This window comes from Antennarius striatus, chromosome 5, assembly GCF_040054535.1.
Source record: "Antennarius striatus isolate MH-2024 chromosome 5, ASM4005453v1, whole genome shotgun sequence".
In the NCBI taxonomy this organism is placed as follows: domain Eukaryota; kingdom Metazoa; phylum Chordata; class Actinopteri; order Lophiiformes; family Antennariidae; genus Antennarius; species Antennarius striatus.
Window position 1 is genome coordinate 24948074 of NC_090780.1, and position 18091 is coordinate 24966164.

General features: G+C 41.4%; 1 protein-coding gene across 1 annotated transcript; it reads right to left on the minus strand.

Annotated features, from left to right (window-relative positions):
* Nucleotides 1-2757: 2757 nt before the first annotated feature.
* LOC137595620 (odorant receptor 131-2-like) lies at nt 2758-8270 on the minus strand. Its single transcript, XM_068315833.1, has 4 exons — nt 7988-8270; nt 4994-5019; nt 3743-3898; nt 2758-3537 (listed from the first exon to the last, which is right to left on the minus strand). Exons 1-4 carry the CDS (start codon nt 8268-8270, stop codon nt 2758-2760), a joined length of 1245 nt encoding a protein of 414 aa, XP_068171934.1.
* Between the last annotated feature and the right edge of the window lie 9821 nt (nt 8271-18091).

Sequence of the window (18091 nt, forward strand, 5' to 3'; positions counted from 1 at the left end):
CAGAGGCTGCGTTGCCAAGGTGACAAACAGGTCAGGAAGAACCACAGACATGCTCGTCACCCATATCAGACCAATCAGTATCAATGTGTTCTTGATGGTGCAGATCCTGCTGTACTGAAGAGGTAAGCATACGGCGATGTAGCACTCTATCGCCATGCACGCCACATTCAGAGGAGTGTTCTCTGTGGCAAAGAGAGTGATCAGCATGATGATGCAGCAGATGGAGAAACTGACTTTGTGGCGGTTGTAGGCCATGAGGAAGAGAATAATTGTCTGCATCACATGGATCATGTCATTAAGAATCAGGTGGATGAAGAGTATATATCGTGGATTCAGGTACAAGATCTATGAATCCAAAGAACAGAAGAACATAAATTTTATGAGATTTATTCTTTTCGTATTAACAATTTCCACTTTCTAGCCGACTGCCTAGTAGCATCATGTGGTGTATAATCAGAAAGGAATTTTGCAAACTGGTCATGTCAAGTGAAGGCCGTCTAAACCTTGACCAGCTTAACACATGGAGCTAACGTTGGTTTATGTCTGGCAAGAAGCATGATGAGTTTGTGGTAGATACTGTCAGATATCACAAAGTCGCTTCAGAAATCAAAGCCATTATACAGTAAGCGATCAGCATATTGTTTCCACATTCTGAGCTGATGTTAGCTCGTTTTCCAGTTATTGAGTATTTTAGCCAACACAACATATGAAACAAATCATACCTGCTCTTTGCTGAAGACCTGAATGAAGCTTGAATTCATGCAGGTGACTGAGAATCCAAGAAGAAGAACCAGGAGATTCTTGGTCAAAACTTTGGACAAAGTTTCTGAAGACTGAACAGGAAAATTGGGAATGGCAGTGGTGTTCATGTCTGGAGCCTAAAACACAAGAAAATATTGGAAATAATAGATCTGAATATCAGTCTGAACATCAAACAAAACTATATTTAAGTCATTAAAAACAATAGTTTTTACATGATAAATGCTTACAATTATAAATGTATATAATAATATATATCATATCATCAGACTGAGATGGTTTGGACATGTCCAGAGGAGAGATAGTGAATATATTGGTAGAAGGATGCCGAGTTCTGAACTGCCAGGCAGGAGGCCTAGAGGAAGACCAGAGAGGAGGTTTATGGATGTAGTGAAAGAGGACATGAAGGTAGTTGGTGTGAGAGAAGAGGATGAGAAGACAGGGTTAGATGGAGGACAGTGATTGGCTGTGGAGACCCCTGAAGGGAAAAGCTGAAAGGAAAAGAAGAAGAGGCAGCTCAAAATACTAAATTTCTCTGTCATGAAAAACCGGGATGTAGCCACAAGCCAGTGATGATAAAAGCAGATAAACACAGCAATGGGACAGGAAGGGGTTTGATGAGTTCATGTGTCATCATGAAATGTCACAAATACTTTAACTGCACTAAAGACAAAATTATGTAACTGCATATTTACTAATGAACATTGACAGATGCTAAATAGACAGCAATTATTTCAAATAAAACCCAATACTCATGAAAATAAACACAAATCTTTTCCTCAAAGGTAAAAAAGCTCACCTCAGACGGACGATCAGAGCACAGGTCTGAAAGGTAAAGGACACATTTCATTGGTGAGCAGACACATGAAACTGAACAGGAGATTAATGTGAAATAAGACACTAAACCACCTTTAGATTGAAGTCATTGGAACTCCAACAATGTAGAGACAGAGAACTGCATTCCTACATTTCAACAAAGGAACAGAAAACATTCTCCAGCTTAGAGACGTCCAGCCATCGTTGGGACACAGGTGAGGAACACGTATGACACACAGAATCTCGTGTAGCGTGAAGTCTGTGCAGGTATGACAGGAGACGGTACTCACCTGACTACAGTGTTCCACATCAGGGTAGGGGACGTCTCTTTATACCCCTGTGCTGAGCACATCACCAATCAGAGGACAGTCTGTGTCCCCAGGAGTTCATCATCAGTCATTCAGTGACATCACCCCATGTGATGTCATCAAGATGAGGCAGCTGATACCGGGACCAAAACTCAGTGGGTGACATTTTACTGAGATTTTATTTACTCAGAAAATTAAATTAAATTCTGACCTGTTTTTACATTTACAACTTCAGATATGATGGACAGAACAGGTGACGAACAGACAGACATTCATGTCTCACATCTATATTCTATATTATCATCAGAAATTACTTTTGTTCATGATCAGAACCTATTAACGTTTAAATGGTGTCGTCAACAGTGATTTTTTTTCAGGGAGGGTAAATGTGTTTGTGTGCAGGGTAGTGTACTAAAGAAACAAACAGGATGTTTTCATGATGTCTCTTCCTCTACAGGTTTGTTCATGCATCTTAAGTGTGATGTGTTTGACCCGTCTCCACAAGTTCATAGTGAGCACAGCTGTAAAACAGGTGCCCCCTAGTGGAAGGCACAAAAACAGACCTGTTACAATATGTGTTTTGTTTCATATGTATGTGTGAATACTATATTCTGAACTATGTCCCTGACGGCCCCTCATACAGATGTACCCATGAAGTGCTGGTCCAGGTCCAGTGAGGACAAGGGGTTCAAATACTGATTAGGATCTGACAGGGAGTCAGTACAGAGATGTGGCGCTGCAGAGTCCCAAGAGACTTATTGGTGCAGCCTGATAGTCAGGAGCACTCATCAAAATGTGTTTTGGAGGATATTTGGGTCTGCAGAAACACCTAATAAATGATAGTTTACACATAACCCTCCTGGATGTGAAATATTCAGTGGTTGTTTTTCACGAAACTGCATTTACACAACATGTTCTTCTTCAGGTACTTCCTGAAGGTCTCGTCACGTACGCCATAGATGATGGGACTAATGGATCGCGGCAGGACGTGCACAATTATATAGAAAGCAAATATGGAGTCTCTGTAATTGAGCAGGAAGTGTTGGTCTACGGCATCCAGTAACTGTGGCCCGACATATGTGGTCATACACAACAAGACCTGGAAACCATGGAGGATGATGGTGTTTCTGGCCTTCTTACTGTCTTTACTAGCGGCTCTGGCAGTGAACAGAATTCTGAAGTACGTGTAGAAGATAGTGAACCAAATAATGACTAGAAACACAGAGTGAATGATGTGCTTCTTCTGGACAAGGACAGGGTTTGGGAAGATATTTACTCTTTTGCAAGCAAACTGGGAATGGAAGAAGGCCAGAGGCTGCGTTCCCAAAGTGACAAACAGATCAGGAAGAACCACACACATGCTTGTCAGCCATACTAGACCAATGAGTGTCAATGTTTTCTTGATGGTGCAGATACTGCTGTGGCGTAGAGGTAAGCATATGGCGATGTAGCACTCTACCGCCATGCACCCCACATTCAGAGGAGTGTTCTCTGAGGCTAAACGAATATTTAGAACAAAGATGCAGCAGATGGAGAATGTGATTTTGTAGAGGTTACAGCTGATGACAAAGAGGATGACGGTCAGCATCACGTAGATCATGTCGTTAAGAACCAGGTGGATGAAGAGTATATATCGTGGATTCAGGTAGAAGATCTGTGGATCCAAACAAAAGAAAGGAGTATATATTCATAGTTACTTTTTTTTTGCTGACAATTTCCACATCCTATCTTGCTGATTACTAGCCTACAGTTAGCTATTGTCAGCTAGCACTATGTTGTTTCAACATTCTAAGCTGATGGTAGCTCAGATTCCAGATATTTAGTTTTTAAGACAACAAAACATGAAAGAAGAATCAGACCTGGTGTTTGCTGAAGACATGAATGAATCTTGCATTGATGCAGGTGATGGAGAGTCCAAGAAGTAGAACCAGAAGATTCTTGGTCAAAATTTTGGGCAAAGGTTCTGGAGACCAACCAGGAAAGTTAGGAATGGCGGTGGTGTTCATGTCCACAACCTACAGCAAAACAAAACACAGATACTGGTAATAATTGATCTAAATATCACTCTGAACACAAACCAAATAGAATATTAGGCCCATTTATTTATGCCTTTAGATGAAGACTAGGTGCACAGATATGAACAACCAAAAGATTGTTCAAAAAAGTTCAAAAGTAATGCTTCAAAAAAATCTCAAAATGGAAAATAGTAAACTTCCATGTTTGAGCAAGCAAAATCAACATAGACCTATCACAGCGCCAAAAAAAGGACAGCTCTCAGCAGCACATCATCCCTCTTCACTGCCAGAGACAAGACTCCAACAAAACAACCTTGGCCAGGGCCTTTGTATCATTTTGATTTACGTCATTTAATTTGGTTAATTACAAGTTTTATTCATTTATTCAGGTTTTTTTTTGGTCCTGTTGTTACAACAGACTTCACACCTTCATCACCTTTGCAACATCAACAACAACATACGAAAAAAAGGGCTGATGGGTAGAAATTTCTCTTATCACAATATGTTTTCAACCAATTCATACACTGGAGTTTGATACTCATTGTGGCACATTGTTGTTTCAATCGTCCGTTCCCTGATCTACTTATCATATAGTCATAACATCTGACATCCAATATTCTGCAATTCCTGATATTCAGGCTTCATCCCTCCTATAATTGACAGCATGATAATGTATTGACTTTTTCGATTCAACAGAAAACTTCCTAAGGCAGACAAACCCTTTAAATGAATGGCCATCTCACCTCCACATCCAACGGCTGATAGGCTGATTAAACCAGGAATTCCGTCAGAAGAACCAGGATGTAGCCATGACCCTGTGATGATAAAAACAGAAAAGCAGCAGTGGGACAGTGGGGGGGAGATGGTATAGGGGGCAAAAAATGAGTTCATATCTCATCATGAATTGTCACAAAACTTTAGACAACACTAAAGACAAAATTATGTAAATGTTTGACATTTTATTCATTCTAAAATGAACATTGATCATTTACAATAATATATGAAAATAATACTTATATAAATAAAAAATTTATATAAGTATTATATATAATGCATTAACACTAAACTTGCCTTCCCAGGTAGAGAAGAACTCACCTCAGACGGACGATCAGAGCACAGGTCTGAAAGGTAAAGGACACATTTCATTGGTGAACAGACACATGAAACTGAAGAGGAGATTAATGTGAAATAAGACACTAATCCACCTTTAGATTGAAGTCATTGGAACCCCAACAATGTAGAGACAGAGAACTGCATTCCTACATTTCAACAAAGGAACAGAAAACATTCTCCAGCTTAGAGACGTCCAGCCATCGTTGGGACACAGGTGAGGAACACGTATGACAAACTGAAGCTCGTGTAGCGTGAAGTCTGTGCAGGTATGACAGGAGGCGGTACTCACCTGACTACAGTGTTCCACATCAGGGTAGGGGACGTCTCTTTATACCCCTGTGCTGAGCACATCACCAATCAGAGGACAGTCTGTGTCCCCAGGAGTTCATCATCAGTCATTCAGTGACATCACCCCATGTGATGTCATCAAGATGAGGCAGCTGATACCGGGACCTGGATCTGTCAGTACCAACACGCAGTGGGTCACATTTTACTGAGAGCTTAACTCATTGACTGCCAGACACTTTCAGCGCGGACAGCTCCCCAGTGCCAGAGATTTTGAGCATTTTCACTGAATTTTGAAGGCCCACCAAATAATCATTTTTTAGGCTACATAAACATATCACCCGAAACTTTAGACTGTCTTCTTTCATCAGAAAAAAAAATTTTGTTTCTAGCATCTATGTGTGTTTAGTTATTGCCCGTAGAACACGGGGTGGTTTCAGCAAAAACGGCTGATTTTGACCAGAAAACGGAGATAATGACGTTTTACTGCAGAGAAGTAAATTCAAGCAAAACTCCAACGTCAAACTTCTGAAAATACTTTTACTTATTGAAACAATGCAAACAACATTAGAAAAAACATTTTTGATGAACAAATGATTTTATAACAATTTTGAAAATTAGACAAAACATAACAAAGTACATTCATTTCACCCTCAACTGTCAGAACCATTTACAGGTGAGTGTGTGTGGGTGTAATCAATGATATTTTTTTTGAGTGTGATACGCAGTGAAGCATTCTCCTGCATGCAGGGGAATACGACAGGCCTTGCACCACATCCTGGTCTCACTCCTCCCACCCCTTCTAACACACACCCGACATTTCCTTGAGGGATGTGCCTTCTTTGTGGTGGCCCTCAAACGTTCCAGCTTGTGCCTGGACATCAGGCCATCGAGTCTGCCTTCTGGGTCTCTGTTTCTGAGTGACCTGGTTTGCAGCACGTCTTCGACCTCCATCTCCTCGCCCTCCTCATGTGACACGTACCCCTTTTCAGTCCAGGACCTTGCAATGTCCTTCATGAAATCAAGGTGCGATTTCTTGATCCCTGGGTTCCTGGACCTGAACAACACATAGGCGTTGTACACACAAATCTGGAACAAATAGGCGACAAACTTTTTTGTCCAGTTTTGAGTTTTCCTGATGAAGGGGTAGTACGCAATGTTCTGGTCTAGTTTGTCCACCCCATTCATGCAGGAATTGTACTGTACCACACACTCCGGTTTGAGCTGTGCCACTTTTTCCCGCTGACCCTTCTGCCACACCTCCACCCTCTGCATCCTGTCGTTGTGGCAGGTTGTTATCATCCTCACCAGGCGCTTGTCCTGCCAGGCCAAGACCAGTACCCGGCCGTTGTGTCGCACCACTTTCCCCTCCTCACCCAAGTCTGTCTTTGACGGCTCTCTGATGATCTGTGGTTCGCCACGGTTTTTCCTGAGGGTTCCACAAACATTAGTCTTTTTTTTACACAACTGCTCACACAGTTTTACAGAATTATAAAAATTGTCCATGAATATTGTGTACCCCTGCTCGGTCAGGCGGTCAAGGAGGGAGAACACGATGTCTGGGAGTGTGCTCGGCTGGCCAACATAAGGCAACATATTGTAACAATATCCAGTCCGCGAGTCACACAAAATATAAGATTTTATGCCATATTTGACTGGCTTCTGAGGGTTGTAAACCCTGAAGTTCAAGCGGCCACGCCACTGCAACATCCCCTCATCAATGCAAATGTTTTCATGAGGCTGATACAGCTCTTTGAATTTGGAAATAATAGAATCAAGGACAGGACGCACTTTATAAAGTTTATCTCCAGCATCCTGTGAGGCATTGTCATTGAAGTGGAGAAACTTCCCAATTAGCTGGAACCTGTTGCGTGGCATGGTGTTGTTGAAGTATGGAATGGCTTCCATTGGATCCTCACTCCAGTACATGCTGACGCTGGGCTTCTTTATGTAGCCGGTGAGGAACATAAGACCCAAGTATTTTTTGAGCTCTGGAACTGTCACCGGTTTCCACACCCTCTCTCTGGAGTGTGGCAGAGCTTCAGGATGTGCCTGTATAAACTGCCGTGCATACAGGTTGGTCTGAGACACAATGTGACCCAGCAGCTCGTCAGTGAGAAACAGCTGCATGAAGTCAACCGGCTGGTCTGAATCCAGGTCTGCAGCCGCATTCAGGGGACCAGGGGTTGCCACGAATGGGAACTTAGTGGGTTTCCAGCCATCATGACTCCAAACACCTGCATCCACCTCCAGTGATTGGCGTCTCCTCGCACCTCTCCCTCTAGCAGGTGCACGTCCTCTACTCGTGTTAGGGACTGTAAAATATAGAAATATACAATTTTACTCTATATATATATATGCATGCTTGAAATAAGTAGGATATCATTTTACACTAAAATATAGAAATATACAATTTTACACTATATGTATATGCATGCTTGAAATAAGTGGGATATCATTTTACACAACATATATATATATTATATACACACATGCCTGAAATAAGTACCATTCTACAAAACACACACACACACACACACACACATATTATACATATATACACACACTTGCCTGAAATAAGTACCATTCTACACAAAAGAGTAATACATTCATAGATGGGGAACAACTTATGCGGGATGGAGGGCCGACACGTGATTTTTACATCATGTAACAAAGTAGCAAAATAGTTACCTTTGCTCCTCAGCTCCTCCGTGGGCTCCCAGGGGTCTGGGGAGGACTCCCTGCTGCTTTCCGACGGAATCCAGTCAGATGACGAGTCCGGGTCCGGTTCAGAGTCAGAACCGTCACCGGACAGACGCAGCGGAGAACTCTCCGCAGCGGCGCTCCCACGTGGGACGCCGCCGAACTGCGGGGGGGCCCCGCTACAACCCGCCACGCTTTCCTCGCCTCCGATCCGGTCTTCAACCTCCTTGGGTGAATCTCTTGCCCCCCGATCCTTACCGCTGTCGCTCATTTCCACAGCAGCTACACTGCCAGACAAGCTCTGTGCCAGTGTGAGCTGCTTGAACCTGCCTCCTCCACATGCTTTCGCCTTGCGCTTCGCCATTTTTCTCTCCACTACTGCCCCAACACCGACGCTTCTTCGTCGTTTTATCTGGTGATCTAGGGTGTGAAACACTGCCCCCGACCGGAATAAATGGAATACAAGGCTGAAAATCACACAGAATGTGCGAAACGCTTTGATCTAACGTTCCCTATAAAAAACGCCTAAGACAAAATATGACGTCTTTGGCACTCAACGTTTGGATTCTATAAGACGAAATATGACGTCTTTGGCACTCTGTGAGTTAATGACCTGACCTTTACTGATGGGCTCCAATGAGACGGATGTTGAGTCTGAGTTGTGAACTCACTGACGAATACTGGAGATGTCAGGAGGTCCCTAAAGTTTCCTCTTGAAAGTACGACAAATTAGTTAAATGAAAGTTGGTGACGCCCTCCATCATGGACCTCAGTTCCCCGATTTATTTCCAAAAATAAAGTTTGTAGACAAGAAAAGACAATGTCAGTGAAATTTGTGAGACATTCTCATGTAAAAATTCACTTCTCTTTATGATGGTGTTGTGATTGAATTATAGCAATGCTGGGGTCGGTGAGCTGCAGTGACACTGCTCCATCTTGTTGAATAAGACTCGACGATGGCATCACCAAACCCTGACTGTGAAGAAATAAATGTGAACTATTGCTGATATGTCATATCATTTAAGTTTACAAATCCATCCAAAATGTTGTGCCAAGGTTCCTCAAGATTCAGACCCAATGTCTGGGTAGTGAGGATCATAGATTAAAGCCAGGAAACTCTGGTGGAGGCCTTCAGCAGTTCTGATGTACAACCTGTTGGTCTGACCTGAGTTTGGAGGCCAAAACCCAACGGAACCATCTAGTCACCAGTCACCCATTTCTGCTACATATGTTTAACTAATCACATTTTTGAGAACCATATTGACCAATATCTTGTTCTTCATGACTCCTGTTTAACAAGAGTCATGAAAAGGGTGTTCTAGGGTGTCCTGGTGCCATGTGCACTTATTTTGAACTCTATCCATTTTTAATGTTTTCCTGCATTAACGTCTCCTGTCATTTCAGAGCCTTTTCCACCTCCCTTTACTCAATCAGTTCATTCCCTTCACCTGTGTTGCCTCAGTCACCTGCACCCCATCATTCAATCAATCTCCACCCTACAAATACTTGTCTTTGCCTCAACTTCCCTGCTGGATTGCAAATGTTTGTTCTTTCAACCATTTCTGTTTTCTTTTATATGACTCACAAGTAACCCTACATTCTGGAACCACTGTGTTCTGGTGCAGAAATAGGGTTAAATGAGTTCTTTATAATTAATTGAAGCCTGACAATGAAACACTAGGTCAGGTACCGTTAGGACAATACTTTTAAATGCTGATCAGGATTTTACATGGAGTCAATACAGGGATGTGAAAATGGGAAAAATCCGATCTCTTATCTAATGACAGTACAGCATTGGTGCGGCCTGATAGTAAAAAGTAATAATTGGCCGTAGAATAAATGCAATGACTACTTTTTCTACATCCGTTTAAGACAGAATGTGACTGAATTTTGAAATTACAAAGTCTGGAAAAAGATTGTTTTATGGAGAAAACTCTGCAAACAGAAAATCACAGGCTTGAGTCTTAAAATACGGATTTTGTTTTAATTAAAAGTAAACATATAAATCATGTCTAGACAGGTTCGTGAGCATTAAAGATGATTACTTTTATTGCGCTCTTAATAACAAGGAAACCATGTAAATAGGAAAACAAGAATGTAATTGTGTAAGAAGCCAAAAATAGAAAAGTAGATGAAAATTGATCACGTCATTCAAATACAAAAATGTTAGCAAATTATAAAGTTAGCAAAATGATAGGTTTCTCTTGGATGGCAACTATTTAACAGATGTTTTTGTTAAGTTGCACAAGTTTACGCAACATGTTCTTCTTCAGGTACTTCCTGAAGGTTTCATCTTGTATACCGTAGATAAATAGAGTGATGGATCATGGCAGGAACGATGTGCACGCTGACCTTTGTTCCTGCCCAAAACAACCTGGTAGTAGTGCATTATTAAAAATTAAGACCACAGATTTCATTATTAAAGAAATAAGTTTATCAATCCAATCCAATCAACCCAATCCAATATAACAGTTTGAAAGCCCTATCATGGACTCCAGGATACTCTGTAGCTTCTACAGGTGGACCACAGAGAGTATCCTGATTGATTGGTTCATCATCAGTTACCAGCATGAGGCTCTACAGAGGGTGGGGAAGTCTGCTGAGCACATCACCAGGACGTTGCTGCCCTCTATGTAGGAAATCTACACCCATTAGTGTAGAAAGAAAGCATTTGCTTCATGATAAAATTTAAAATTAAAATCTCATCTCATGGAAATGTACCACCCTCCCAGGGCTCTTTGCTCTGAGGATGTAGAACTTCTGGTAAGCCATCAGGGCTCTGGCTCTTTTACTCTGGAATGATCTCCTGGCCTAGGTCCAGGGGCAGACACACTTAGCTTATTTAGGCTCAAAACCTTCCTTTTTGACAAAGTATATAATTATGAACAACATAGATTCCTTTAGATAAGCCGCTATAGGTCTAGATTGCTATTTCTCTCCCGCTAAATGGAGTTAGAACAATTACTTTGAGTAAGTCAGTGCCTGACAACCCGAAAGTCCCATCCCCACTTCAGCAGGTGGTCTAAACTCCAGAAAAAACTCTTCTCTTACCCTTTCCCGATCTGTATTGTATTTCATTTCCATCCAACCGGTCGAGGCGGATGGCTGCCCTTCAGAGTCTGGGTCCTGCCCAGGGTTTCTTCCTCAATGGGGGAAGTTTTCCCTGCTGCTGTCACTTATGCTTACTTTGAAGGGTTCTGATGGGTTTCTCTGTCTATAACAGCGCTTTGAAATTAAAGTTGATGATTAATGAGCCAGATCACCCCAGAAACAAGCTGCTCTGCTTTGCTGCCCTCTGGCTGATGGAACATTAAATTTACCACGAGATTATTTGATGGAAAAATGTGTGAGAGAGAAAAGTCAGCTTGAATAAAAAGTCTGAGACTTCAGTGTTAAAATACTGATGCTTTGTGTTTTTATTTCAGACAAATAGTTTATAAGTAGACCATGTCCAGACAGGCTCACGAACAATGAATATGATGAGAACAACAGTTGGTGTAAACTACCATTCATTTAAAACAAATTTGTAGGTAAAACAAATAATTAAATTGAGAAACAATTGGATAAAAATTGATCACATCATTAAATTATGAAAAAGTTGGGGATATTAACGTCTGTGTAAACTCATAACAGGTGTGACAGTTTAAACATAACCCTCTTGGATGTGAAAAATTTCCATCCCGGAGGGTTATTTTTGTAAAGCTAATTTTACACATGTTATTTTTCGTTTCTTTTTCGTAAAGCTTCATTTACCCAACATGTTCTTCTTCAGGTACTTCCTGAAGGTCTCATCTCGTACGCCGTAGATGATTGGACTGATGGATCGTGGCAAGACGTGCACGATGATATAGAAAGCAAACAGTAAATCGTTATAATTGATCAGGAACTGCCGCTGGAGAGTATTAAGCAACTGTGGCCCGACATATGTGGTCATACACAACAAGACCTGGAAACCATGGAGGATGATGGTGTTTCTGGCCTTCTTACTGTCTTTGCTAGCGGCTCTGGCAGTGAAAAGAATTCTGAAGTACGTGTAGAAGATAGTGGACCAAACAATGGCTAGAAATACAGAGTGAATGATGTTCCTCTTTTCGATGATGTCAGGGTTTGGGAAGACATTGTGAACGTAGCAAGCAACGTGAGAATGGAAGAAGTCCAGAGGCTTCGTTGCCAAGGTGACAAACAGGTCAGGAAGAACCACAGACATGCTCGTCACCCATAACAGACCAATCAGTATCAATGTGTTCTTGATGGTGCAGATCCTGCTGTACTGAAGAGGTAAGCATACGGCGATGTAGCACTCTATCGCCATGCACGCCACATTCAGAGGAGTGTTCTCTGTGGCAAAGAGAGTGATCAGCATGATGATGCAGCAGATGGAGAAACTGACTTTGTGGCGGTTGTAGCTCATGAGGAAGAGAATAATTGACAGCATCACTTGGATCATGTCATTAAGAATCAGGTGGATGAAGAGTATATATCGTGGATTCAGGTACAAGATCTATGAATCCAAAGAACAGAAGAACATAAATTTTATGAGATTTATTCTTTTCGTATTAACAATTTCCACTTTCTAGCCGACTGCCTAGTAGCATCATGTGGTGTATAATCAGAAAGGAATTTTGCAAACTGGTCATGTCAAGTGAAGGCCGTCTAAACCTTGACCAGCTTAACACATGGAGCTAACGTTGGTTTATGTCTGGCAAGAAGCATGATGAGTTTGTGGTAGATACTGTCAGATATCACAAAGTCGCTTCAGAAATCAAAGCCATTATACAGTAAGCGATCAGCATATTGTTTCCACATTCTGAGCTGATGTTAGCTCGTTTTCCAGTTATTGAGTATTTTAGCCAACACAACATATGAAACAAATCATACCTGCTCTTTGCTGAAGACCTGAATGAAGCTTGAATTCATGCAGGTGACTGAGAATCCAAGAAGAAGAACCAGGAGATTCTTGGTCAAAACTTTGGACAAAGTTTCTGAAGACTGAACAGGAAAATTGGGAATGGCAGTGGTGTTCATGTCTGGAGCCTAAAACACAAGAAAATATTGGAAATAATAGATCTGAATATCAGTCTGAACATCAAACAAAACTATATTTAAGTCATTAAAAACAATAGTTTCTACATGATAAATGCTTACAATTATAAATGTATATAATAATATATATCATATCATCAGACTGAGATGGTTTGGACATGTCCAGAGGAGAGATAGTGAATATATTGGTAGAAGGATGCCGAGTTCTGAACTGCCAGGCAGGAGGCCTAGAGGAAGACCAGAGAGGAGGTTTATGGATGTAGTGAAAGAGGACACGAAGGTAGTTGGTGTGAGAGAAGAGGATGAGAAGACAGGGTTAGATGGAGGACAGTGATTGGCTGTGGAGACCCCTGAAGGGAAAAGCTGAAAGGAAAAGAAGAAGAGGCAGCTCAAAATACTAAATTTCTCTGTCATGAAAAACCGGGATGTAGCCACAAGCCAGTGATGATAAAAGCAGATAAACACAGCAATGGGACAGGAAGGGGTTTGATGAGTTCATGTGTCATCATGAAATGTCACAAATACTTTAACTGCACTAAAGACAAAATTATGTAACTGCATATTTACTAATGAACATTGACAGATGCTAAATAGACAGCAATTATTTCAAATAAAACCCAATACTCATGAAAATAAACACAAATCTTTTCCTCACAGGTAAAAAAGAACTCACCTCAGATGGACGATCAGAGCACAGGTCTGAAAGGTAAAGGACACATTTCATTGGTGAGCAGACACATGAAACTGAACAGGAGATTAATGTGAAATAAGACACTAAACCACCTTTAGATTGAAGTCATTGGAACTCCAACAATGTAGAGACAGAGAACTGCATTCCTACATTTCAACAAAGGAACAGAAAACATTCTCCAGCTTAGAGACGTCCAGCCATCGTTGGGACACAGGTGAGGAACACGTATGACACACAGAATCTCGTGTAGCGTGAAGTCTGTGCAGGTATGACAGGAGGCGGTACTCACCTGACTACAGTGTTCCACATCAGGGTAGGGGACGTCTCTTTATACCCCTGTGCTGAGCACATCACCAATCAGAGGACAGTCTGTGTCCCCAGGAGTTCATCATCAGTCATTCAGTGACATCACCCCATGTGATGTCATCAAGATCAGGCAGCTGATACCGGGACCAAAACTCAGTGGGTGACATTTTACTGAGATTTTATTTACTCAGAAAATTAAATTAAATTCTGACCTGTTTTTACATTTACAACTTCAGATATGATGGACAGAACAGGTGACGAACAGACAGACATTCATGTCTCACATCTATATTCTATATTATCATCAGAAATTACTTTTGTTCATGATCAGAACCTATTAACGTTTAAATGGTGTCGTCAACAGTGATTTTTTTTCAGGGAGGGTAAATGTGTTTGTGTGCAGGGTAGTGTCTACTAAAGAAACAAACAGGATGTTTTCATGATGTCTCTTCCTCTACAGGTTTGTTCATGCATCTTAAGTGTGATGTGTTTGACCCGTCTCCACAAGTTCATAGTGAGCACAGCTGTAAAACAGGTGCCCCCTAGTGGAAGGCACAAAAACAGACCTGTTACAATATGTGTTTTGTTTCATATGTATGTGTGAATACTATATTCTGAACTATGTCCCTGACGGCCCCTCATACAGATGTACCCATGAAGTGCTGGTCCAGGTCCAGTGAGGACAAGGGGTTCAAATACTGATTAGGATCTGACAGGGAGTCAGTACAGAGATGTGGCGCTGCAGAGTCCCAAGAGACTTATTGGTGCAGCCTGATAGTCAGGAGCACTCATCAAAATGTGTTTTGGAGGATATTTGGGTCTCCAGAGACACCTAATAAATGATAGTTTACACATAACCCTCCTGGATGTGAAATATTCAGTGGTTGTTTTTCACGAAACTGCATTTACACAACATGTTCTTCTTCAGGTACTTCCTGAAGGTCTCGTCACGTACGCCATAGATGATGGGACTAATGGATCGCGGCAGGACGTGCACAATTATATAGAAAGCAAATATGGAGTCTCTGTAATTGAGCAGGAAGTGTTGGTCTACGGCATCCAGTAACTGTGGCCCGACATATGTGGTCATACACAACAAGACCTGGAAACCATGGAGGATGATGGTGTTTCTGGCCTTCTTACTGTCTTTACTAGCGGCTCTGGCAGTGAACAGAATTCTGAAGTACGTGTAGAAGATAGTGAACCAAATAATGACTAGAAACACAGAGTGAATGATGTGCTTCTTCTGGACAAGGACAGGGTTTGGGAAGATATTTACTCTTTTGCAAGCAAACTGGGAATGGAAGAAGGCCAGAGGCTGCGTTCCCAAAGTGACAAACAGATCAGGAAGAACCACACACATGCTTGTCAGCCATACTAGACCAATGAGTGTCAATGTTTTCTTGATGGTGCAGATACTGCTGTGGCGTAGAGGTAAGCATATGGCGATGTAGCACTCTACCGCCATGCACCCCACATTCAGAGGAGTGTTCTCTGTGGCAAAGAGAGTGATCAGCATGATGATGCAGCAGATGGAGAAACTGTCATCCGGATCTGTCAGTACCAACACTCAGTGGGTCACATTTTACTGAGAGCTTAATGACCTGACCTTTACTGATGGGCTCCAATGAGACGGATGTTGAGTCTGAGTTGTGAACTCACTGACGAATACTGGAGATGTCAGGAGGTCCCTAAAGTTTCCTCTTGAAAGTACGACAAATTAGTTAAATGAAAGTTGGTGACTCCCTCCATCATGGACCTCAGTTCCCCGATTTATTTCCAAAAATAAAGTTTGTAGACAAGAAAAGACAATGTCAGTGAAATTTGTGAGACATTCTCATGTAAAAATTCACTTCTCTTTATGATGGTGTTGTGATTGAATTATAGCAATGCTGGGGTCGGTGAGCTGCAGTGACACTGCTCCATCTTGTTGAATAAGACTCGACGATGACATCACCAAACCCTGACTGTGAAGAAATAAATGTGAACTATTGCTGATATGTCATATCATTTAAGTTTACAAATCCATCCAAAATGTTGTGCCAAGGTTCCTCAAGATTCAGACCCAATGTCTGGGTAGTGAGGATCATAGATTAAAGCCAGGAAACTCTGGTGGAGGCCTTCAGCAGTTCTGATGTACAACCTGTTGGTCTGACCTGAGTTTGGAGGCCAAAACCCAACGGAACCATCTAGTCACCAGTCACCCATTTCTGCTACATATGTTTAACTAATCACATTTTTGAGAACCATATTGACCAATATCTTGTTCTTCATGACTCCTGTTTAACAAGAGTCATGAAAAGGGTGTTCTAGGGTGTCCTGGTGCCATGTGCACTTATTTTGAACTCTATCCATTTTTAATGTTTTCCTGCATTAACGTCTCCTGTCATTTCAGAGCCTTTTCCACCTCCCTGTACTCAATCAGTTCATTCCCTTCACCTGTGTTGCCTCAGTCACCTGCACCCCATCATTCAATCAATCTCCACCCTACAAATACTTGTCTTTGCCTCAACTTCCCTGCTGGATTGCAAATGTTTGTTCTTTCAACCATTTCTGTTTTCTTTTATATGACTCACAAGTAACCCTACATTCTGGAACCACTGTGTTCTGGTGCAGAAATAGGGTTAAATGAGTTCTTTATAATTAATTGAAGCCTGACAATGAAACACTAGGTCAGGTTCCGTTAGGAGAAGACTTTTAAATGCTGATCAGGATTTTACATGGAGTCAATACAGGGATGTGAAAATGGGAAAAATCCGATCTCTTATCTAATGACAGTACAGCATTGGTGCGGCCTGATAGTAAAAAGTAATAATCGGCCGTAGAATAAATGCAATGACTACTTTTTCTACATCCGTTTAAGACAGAATGTGACTGAATTTTGAAATTACAAAGTCTGGAAAAAGATTGTTTTATGGAGAAAACTCGGCAAACAGAAAATCACAGGCTTGAGTCTTAAAATACGGAGTTTGTTTTAATTAAAAGTAAACATATAAATCATGTCTAGACAGGTTCATGAGCATTAAAGATGATTACTTTTATTGCGCTCTTAATAACAAGCAAACCATGTAAATAGGAAAACAAGAATGTAATTGTGTAAGAAGCCAAAAATAGAAAAGTAGATGAAAATTGATCACGTCATTCAAATACAAAAATGTTAGCAAATTATAAAGTTAGCAAAATGATAGGTTTCTCTTGGATGGCAACTATTTAACAGATGTTTTTGTTAAGTTGCACAAGTTTACGCAACATGTTCTTCTTCAGGTACTTCCTGAAGGTTTCATCTTGTATACCGTAGATAAATAGAGTGATGGATCATGGCAGGAACGATGTGCACGCTGACCTTTGTTCCTGCCCAAAACAACCTGGTAGTAGTGCATTATTAAAAATTAAGACCACAGATTTCATTATTAAAGAAATAAGTTTATCAATCCAATCCAATCAACCCAATCCAATATAACAGTTTGAAAGCCCTATCACGGACTCCAGGATACTCTGTAGCTTCTACAGGTGGACCACAGAGAGTATCCTGATTGATTGGTTCATCATCAGTTACCAGCATGAGGCTCTACAGAGGGTGGGGAAGTCTGCTGAGCACATCACCAGGACGTTGCTGCCCTCTATGTAGGAAATCTACACCCATTAGTGTAGAAAGAAAGCATTTGCTTCATGATAAAATTTAAAAATAAAATCTCATCTCATGGAAATGTACCACCCTCCCAGGGCTCTTTGCTCTGAGGATGTAGAACTTCTGGTAAGCCATCAGGGCTCTGGCTCTTTTACTCTGGAATGATCTCCTGGCCTAGGTCCAGGGGCAGACACACTTAGCTTATTTAGGCTCAAAACCTTCCTTTTTGACAAAGTATATAATTATGAACAACATAGATTCCTTTAGATAAGCCGCTATAGGTCTAGATTGCTATTTCTCTCCCGCTAAATGGAGTTAGAACAATTACTTTGAGTAAGTCAGTGCCTGACAACCCGAAAGTCCCATCCCCACTTCAGCAGCTGGTCTAAACTCCAGAAAAAAACTCTTCTCTTACCCTGTCCCG